Genomic DNA, 8,855 nt, shown 5'->3' on the forward strand with positions numbered 1-8,855 from the left:
TAATACCTGATAATGACCAAACCTGTTTAGGCTTTTTGGGAATTTAACTTCAATTAACCTGAAAGTGTTCATAGTATAAACATCTGTTGGGTTGGTAGAATGTGTAAAGACCCACCTCATTGGTTAATATTCACTGTAGTAGAACCATCTGTTGGGTTGGTAGAATGTATAAGTAGATTTTAAATTCATACTTATTACAATAAGTATATATTATATATATTATATTTAATGAAAGAAATGTAAAAATGCACTTTTTGTCTGGAAATAAAATAAACATTTATCTGCGTTAACCACTCCAGTCAACAGATGGCGATATGCGTTTTTCAGGCGATGCTATCAGAGTGACGTATAATGTAGTGGACGGGACGCTTCCTCAACAACATCTGGTCAGCCACCTCGGCAGCTTCCGAGCGGAAACGTTAAAGCTGTTCAGACTGCTTCGGTCTATATTTACTTCTGTATTTGGAACATAATTCTGTCTTTTAACTAGTTTCCCCATTTCATGTCATATTTCTGTTTAGTCAGGTAACGGTAGCTGGCTTGATAAATGAGCCTATCACTAGGCGAGTCGCTAACTAGCTAGGTTAGCTGGCTAACATCCCCGACCATGAGCTCAGCAAGCTGCTGCCCTCCTGCTAAAAAAGAGGTCTGCTGGAAGGAGAAAGAAGGTATTTGGCTGAACGTTGTCGTGAAAGAGGAGAATGAAGAGGAGGATGTCACAGTAAAGGAAGAAGTAGAGGGTGAGGCTGTTACACAGAAAGAAGAGGAAGAAAACGATTATACTTTTTTTGGAGTGAATGAAGGAGAGATAACTGTCATATTGAAGGAGGAGGAGAGGAAGAAGAGGAGGAGACAGAAGATCTGAGTAACACCAGTAAGTCCTGTCTTGAAAATAGTTGTTGAACTGATACGTGGTTTTAAAACGTCATTCTACTCTAGTTCTGAGCTTAAATTCCGTGTTTTAATGTAGTAATTGATAAATCTACACTGTAAGATGTGAGTAGCATCAAGAAGCTGCCCAACAACAAAACGTTAACAATGGATTTGCACCCAAAACACAACTTAAATGTCTCACGGAATGGACTTGCCTTCATTCAATACTGCAATTCCACTGTACTAAACTGGAGGCGATTTCCAGCCCACCGTTGACTGCGGTCAAGTGAGCCGACAGTCGCAAAACGCGGTCAAGCCATCTGCTCTTCGGTTTCTTCCTGAATTTGCGTGCGCGAAAACACTTTACGGAATGGCGTTTTTTCAGGTAGGGAAACTGCGTTGAATGGACTCTCATGCACAGTTAGTCGAGACGATGGCTACAAATCATTCCAAGCAAACCGTTTGAAGCACACTTATTCAATCTTCCATAATAAAAATGATACCAAATCGTTTATTTAATTTTCGCCTCATCATAAAGTACTTTATCATTGCTAGAGTGTCAAGTGTAGGCTGGAGTGGTGTAAACGCTACAATGACATTCTAGACCATTCTATAGGCCTCTCTGACTAAGAACCACACAGAGACCTGCATTTTGTAGTGGCTGTAATAACACTTGTGAAAAGTGACTTCAGGTGATTGAGGGATCTAGTCTAGATTAAACATCATAGGAAGTTTTATCATATGAAGGTTTCATTCAGGTCTGTGTTTAATTAAATCATCTGTTTGTCTTTGGCAGGAAAGAGACGAGACTCTCCTTCTGACAGCAGGAAGAGTCCTTCAGGGAAACCAGACCCCGAGACGTCCAAACCAGCAGGACGACATCACTGCTCCCAGTGTGGAAAGAGTTTTACTCAGTTAGGGAGCCTGAGAACACATAAGAGAATACACACTGGAGAGAAGCCTTACCACTGTTCCCAATGTGGAATGTCGTTTACCCAGTTAGGGAGCCTGCAAACGCATGAGAGGGGCCACACAGGGGAAAAGCTTTTCCAATGTTCCCATTGTGGAAAGAGTTTTGGCCAGGTAGGAAACCTGAACAAGCATGAGAGGACACACACAGGTAAGAAGATGTACCGCTGCTCCCAGTGTGGAGAGAGATTTACCCGGTTAAGGTACCTGAAAGAGCATGAAGGAATACATACAAATACACAGGAGGAGAAGACATACCACTGCTCTCATTGTGGAAAGACATTTTCCAAGTCAGAGAACCTGAAAACACATGAGAGAATCGAGAGGCTGTGTTCTGACTTGTGTTTCTGACTGAGAATGTGTGTGTTTGTTTGGGCTGTCAGACTTGAGTTCACTTTGTGTAATGTTAGTGCACTATTTTTAATTGTGATTAATCCATTGTCTGAAAGGGTTAAAAACACACTGAAAACATCCAGAATACATCCTATATACAGCTAAAATCTACAATGCCATGTAAACACAAGATGACATTGAGGTTAAATAAAGTGTGATTTATCAATGGAACATATTTTGACACGTCCACTGTGTGTCTCTGTAGAGTCATAATATCCATAACAACTAGAGGTCAAACAGGGAGATGGTTCCATTCATTTTCCCCACAGGGCTGTTTTGTTTAGACTCACCCTGGTGTGACGTTTTGATAACCATGTAAACCTCTCTGGGACGAGGTGACTGAGGACACCGTGTGTTGTCAATTTATTGTCATGTTTTTAAAATGGTATAACTGCCTTTATTTTTGCTGGACCCCAGGAAGAGTAGCTGCTGCCTTGGCAGGAACTAATGGGGATCCATAATAAACCCCAGGAAGAGTAGCTGCTGCCTTGGCAGGAACTAATGGGGATCCATATTAAACCCCAGGAAGAGTAGCTGCTGCCTTGGCAGGAACTAATGGTGATCCATAATAAACCCCAGGAAGAGTAGCTGCTGCCTTGGCAGGAACTAATGGGGATCCATATTAAACCCCAGGAAGAGTAGCTGCTGCCTTGGCAGGAACTAATGGTGATCCATATTAAACCCCAGGAAGAGTAGCTGCTGCCTTGGCAGGAACTAATGGGGATCCATAATAAACCCCAGGAAGAGTAGCTGCTGCCTTGGCAGGAACTAATGGGGATCCATAATAAATACAAATACTTTTATCAATATATTTGTCTTTACTCTCTGATTTGAAAATGCTAATTAGCATCAAAGTAGACAACATGCAAGACTACAAATCCCTGCAAGCTCCTGAAAGTCATCTCCAGCCGACACCTTTCACAGAACTGTTCACAGTATTGTCCATTGAAATAAATGTTGACAATTTAATCATTGCTATATTAAGGCCTGATTGGTGGAGTGCTGCAGAGATGGTTGTCCTTCTGGAAGGTTCTCCCGTCTCCACATAGGACATCTGGAGCTCTGTCCGAGTGAACATTGGGTTCTTGTTCACCTCCCTGGCCAAGGCCCTTCTCCCTCGATTTCTCAGTTTGGCCGGGCGGCCAGCTCTAGAAAGAGTATTGGTGGTTCCAAACTTCTTCCATTTAAGAATGATGGAACCACTAAAATTGTGTTCATGGGGAACGTCAATGCTGCAGACATGTTTTGGTATCTTTCCACAGATCTGTGCCTCGACACAATCCTGTCTCACAACTCTACGGACAATTGACCATGTCTAATTTATTGAATTCACCACAGGTGGACTCCAATCAAGTTGTAGAAACATCTCAAGGATGATCAATGGAATCAGGATGTCCGAGTTCATTTTCAAGTCTCATAGCAAAGGGTCTGAATACTTAAGTAAATACATTTGCAAAAATTCTAATCTGTTTTTGGTTTGTTATTATGGGGTTTTGTGTGTAGATTGATGAGGGGGAAATACATATTCAATTTTATAATGAAGCTGTAACGTAACTAAATGTGGAATAAGTGAAGGGGTCTGAATACTTAATGAAAACACTGTCTACCACTGGAAGAGGTTTCTATCATTGGCAGTTTTGTACACAGTCAGGTGATACGTGGTATAGAAAGTCCAATCTTAGGAGAGAACATGGGAGGCACTATACTGTGTGTCTGCAGGTGTCTATCTGGTCAAAACCACTGATACAGGTGCCCCTCCACCCTCTGGTGGGATGGATCATGTCTACAGAGGAACCTACATTCAAATACTTAGATGTGTGTGTATTGGGTATATGTTGTGCAATTATTAGATATTACTCGTTAGATATTACTACACTGTCGGAGCTAGAAACACAAGCATTTTGCTACACCTGCAATAACATTTGCTAAACACGTCTATGTGACCAATAAAATGTGATTTCATTTTGATTTGAAATAAACATCCTATTTATCAAAGGTGTTTTTGGCTGGAGTCAAAATGACTCCTAAGGATTTTAATTCGTTAAAAGTCCACATTGATACAGAAACACTAAACCAGGATTTAGATTTATTAAGAACAAGTTGATTGACAAAGTCATGAAACATTGGATGAATTGAACAAACCACATTTTGGCTGTGATAAAAGATATGCCTCTGGGGTCATAATGATCCATGTCAGAACTATGGTTCAATGTAAATATGTAGTGGGTCTAGAGTTAAATAGTCACTCATTAAAAACGAATCAATCAACACATGCTTCTCTTTGAACGACTTAATATGATAATCAACTTGAATGAAATAAAATAAAAATAAACTTTTGGTTCCTCAACTGCGTTGCCCCTCCAGTCAGCAGATGGCGATGTGCGTCTTTTCCGTTCAGGCGACGCTGCCAGTGTGACGTATAATCTAGTGGACGGGACGCTCCTTCAACAACAACAGACACCTCGGTAACTTTATAGCAAACAGAGCTACAACATTCACTCTCTTTACACTGTTTTGGTGTATATTAGTCGCTGTGTATTAAACACACTTCTGTCGTATGTACGTGTTGGCCTATTTAATTATATAAATATGTTGTTTGTCAGCTAGCTGGTTTGCTAAATTAGCTTAGAACTAGGCTAGTTGCTAATGCTAGCTAGCGAACATCTCCGACCATGAGTTCACTAAGCTGCTCTCCTCCTGCTAAAGAAGAGGAGGTCTTCTGGACGGAGAAAGAAGTTCTCCTGAAAGAGGAGGAGGAAGAGAAGGATGTTACAATACAAAAACAAGTAGAGGGTGAGGCTGTTACCGTGAAAGAAGAAGAGAAAGACGTTTCTGTGGAAGAAAAGGAAGACTCGTTCAGAGTGAAAGAGGAGGAGGATGTTACAGTAAAAGAAGAGGAAGCGGAGAGAGAGGAGGATGCAGTTTTTGGAGTGAAAGAGGGGGAAGGTGAGATGACTGTCACATCGAAAAAGGAGGAGGAGGACGAAGAGGAGGAAACTGGATATCTGGGCCGGGTTTCCCCAACGCTTCTTAAGGCATCCTATGGTTCTGACGGTGAACTCGGCCGTAAGATGGTTTTGAGAAACCGGGCCGTGATTAACACTAGTAAGTACTGTCTTAAAAACAGAGGCACAAACTCTGCAGTTGTTGAACTGATGTGTGGTGTTAAAGGGGAAATATGTAATTGCTACTTTTATATTATTTACAGCCATTGATTCTTGAAGAATATAACACATACCTCATGAGCTTAGTTCAACTGTTGTACCCCATCAGAACCCCAAATAAGATTTTTATATTCCAATGTTTAGAAACAATGTAAATCAACACTGTATAGCCTCAACATGGTTAAAACTATAATGTTGATTTCATGGATGGTCAGTCCTTGCATCCGTAGGTCTGTCTCTGAATGTGAGAGGAGTTACATTTCTTCAGACCATCATCCATCATCTTATTACCAAAACAGGTGGAATGACATCTTTGTTATTGTTTGAACTGCAGATTGGTTGATCGATTGATTTGGCTTTTTTAAAGGGACAATCTAGGATTTAAACAGCAACAAAATGGCTGCCCTGAGACTTGGTTTGGTAAACAGCTGAGGGATGGGGGCTGGAGAAATGTAACCACTCTCACATTCATAGAGAAAGCTATTGTAGCAACCTCAACCCAAAACCTTGCGACCTCATCAAGAAGTTCAGATATCTTGGCATAACATTTCTAAAGTGTTGGCTTGACAGTCGCTGGACCAGGTTTGAGTTCAGCTCAGGACTTCCCCCTGAATTCACTACACTATGAATACGTTTATAATGTTACTGTCTGCTTGATTTACAGTAGCGTCTCGTTACTCTGTTTGGACACAGAGATACTTAGCTCATGTGTAGAGAACTGTTACTTAATGGATAGGCTATTGTACAACACAGAGCTATTTTCCTTCATTCAGGACATTTAGAATGACAACACATTACAGAGGAGCCTAGTGGGTTTATTAACACAATTATCTGGTGATCAGGTTATGAAATGTCATGACAAACACATTTTAGTTTCCATGTTTCACCTGGAATATTAAATTGTTTATAATCCTAGGTCTAAGTTATTGTTAGGTGAAGTTATGGGTCCTACAGTAGGTCTATGTTATTGTTAGGTGAAGTTATGGGTCCTACAGTAGGTCTATGTTGTTGTTAGGGGAAGTTATGGGCCCTACAGTAGGTCTATGTTGTTGTTAGGTGAAGTTATGGGTCCTACAGTAAGTCTATGTTATTGTTAGGTGAAGTTATGGGTCCTACAGTAGGTCTATGTTGTTGTTAGGGGAAGTTATGGGCCCTACAGTAGGTCTATGTTGTTGTTAGGTGAAGTTATGGGTCCTACAGTAGGTCTATGTTATTGTTAGGTGAAGTTATGGGTCCTACAGTAGGTCTATGTTGTTGTTAGGTGAAGTTATGGGTCCTACAGTAGGTCTATGTTGTTGTTAGGGGAAGTTATGGGTCCTACAGTAGGTCTATGTTGTTGTTAGGTGAAGTTATGGGTCCTACAGTAGATCTATGTTGTTGTTAGGGGAAGTTATGGGTCCTACAGTAGGTCTATGTTGTTGGTATGACGAGCGGTTTCCACATTAGCATGGAGGAGTTTCTGCAACCAAATTCCGTGTGCATTGCCCTTGAGCGCCTATTTTGGCAAACACAGAAAGGGGCCTATATTGGTGACCAAAGGTTGTCTGGCACACTGCTTAGGGGTTCAGCAACTGTAATAACTTATTTCTAGCCTACAATCATCATTGTTACTACTAATGTGAAAACAAGACAAAATATGACTATTGTTGCTCACTTGACTGTCTTAAGACAATTGTCAAATAATTTTAACATTCATTACAGATGTCAATTGTTGTACAACATCATGGCTACACTGTTGGCATCACCTTTACAGTGGATTTCTGCTGTTGTGGGCCTTTAACCATCTGTCTGACTTGTTGTTCACACAGGAGAGAGACGTGACTATCGTGGATCCTCTGGGGAGCCTCAACAACATCATGAAGCTGACGAGGCAGAGAAGAGTCCCTCCAGATCAGAACACCTCAAGAAACACCAGTGGAGACCAACAGGGAAGAAATCTCACTGCTGCTCTGACTGTGGGAAGAGTTACTTAAGATCAAATTCACTAAAAGTACACATGAGAATTCACACAGGAGAGAAACCTCATAGCTGTGATCAATGTGGAAAGAGTTTTACTACATCTAGCCATCGGATTGTACACCAGAGAACACACACAGGAGAGAAACCTTATAGCTGTGATCAATGTGGGAAGAGTTTTACTCAGTCAAGCAGCCTGTTATCTCACCAGAGAACACACACAGGAGACAAATCTTATAGCTGTGATCAATGTGGGAAGAGTTTTACTCAGTCAAGCAGCCTGTTATCTCACCAGAGAACACACACAGGAGACAAATCTTATAGCTGTGATCAATGTGGGAAGAGTTTTACTCAGTCAAGCAGCCTGTTATCTCACCAGAGAACACACACAGGAGAGAAACCTTACAGCTGTTATCAATGTAGGAAGAATTTTACTCAGTCAAGCAACCTGGTATCACACCAGAGAACACACACAGGAGAGAAATCTTATAGTTGTGAACAATGTGGGAAGAATTTTACTACATCTAGCCATCTGACTATACACCAGAGAACACACACAGGAGAGAAACCTTATAGCTGTGAACAATGTGGGAAGAATTTTACGACATCTAGTCATCTGATTGTACACCAGAGAACACACCCAGGAGAGAAACCTCATAGCTGTGAACAATGTGGGAAGAATTATACTACATCTAGTCATCTGATTATACATCTAGCTGAATTGAACAATGTATTTATAGAATTATACATCATCTGATTATACACAAGAGAACACACTTACAGGAGAGAAACCTCATAGCTGTGGTCAATGTGGCAAGAGATACTCTGATAAAAGATCTCTGATCAAACATCAGAAAATACATTAATGATGGAGTTGTTTCATGATATCAATGAATTAATGCCACAATGTAGAATGTTTTAACATTGTAGAAGAAGTATTTTAATAATGTCACAATGTAGAATGTTTTAACATTGTAGAAGGAGTATTTTAATGATGTCACAATGTAGAATGTTTTAACATTGTAGAAGGAGTATTTTAATGATGTCACAATGTAGAATGTTTTAACATTGTAGAAGGAGTATTTTAATGATGTCACAATGTAGAATGTTTTAACATTGTAGAAGGAGTATTTTAATGATGTCACAATGTAGAACACTAAACGTTTGCCCCCTGTTGAATTGATTTCTGCATGATATGGATATTAGCCTCAGGGGGAAACTCATCTCCACACTCTCACGCAAATGATTTCAACATGATATTGATGAGTGATGAAAAATAAGTGTTGCGTTCCTTTGTTTAACGACCTCTAAATTTAAATGCATCTCTCCAAAATGTAGCTGACTGTCTTCTGCAGGTTGTCCTCTAACCAGGGAGGTAAAATATATCTCCCATTTCCATGTGTTTTTTTAGTTGTGTTAGTTTCAACAGCACCTACAACCTGATTTGTCCGCTAACCAGTGATACAAATACTTATTTTTCACCATAATTTGCAAATAAAT

General features: G+C 40.3%; 1 protein-coding gene and 1 long non-coding RNA gene across 2 annotated transcripts; both read left to right on the plus strand.

Annotated features, from left to right (window-relative positions):
* The first annotated feature begins 345 nt into the window (after nt 1-345).
* On the plus strand, nt 346-2,410 carry LOC127923377 (uncharacterized). The gene is made up of 2 exons (XR_008114253.1): nt 346-874; nt 1,670-2,410. It is a non-coding gene; the product is annotated as an uncharacterized LOC127923377 (long non-coding RNA).
* A 2,168-nt stretch (nt 2,411-4,578) lies between these two features.
* On the plus strand, nt 4,579-8,085 carry LOC127923378 (zinc finger protein 501-like; the record flags this gene model as incomplete). Its single annotated transcript, XM_052507374.1, has 2 exons — nt 4,579-5,340; nt 7,208-8,085. Coding segments are annotated over exons 1-2 (1,311 nt in total), but the record flags the coding sequence as incomplete, so codon positions are not given.
* Between the last annotated feature and the right edge of the window lie 770 nt (nt 8,086-8,855).

Source organism: Oncorhynchus keta, unplaced genomic scaffold, assembly GCF_023373465.1.
Source record: "Oncorhynchus keta strain PuntledgeMale-10-30-2019 unplaced genomic scaffold, Oket_V2 Un_contig_2945_pilon_pilon, whole genome shotgun sequence".
NCBI lineage: Eukaryota > Metazoa > Chordata > Actinopteri > Salmoniformes > Salmonidae > Oncorhynchus > Oncorhynchus keta.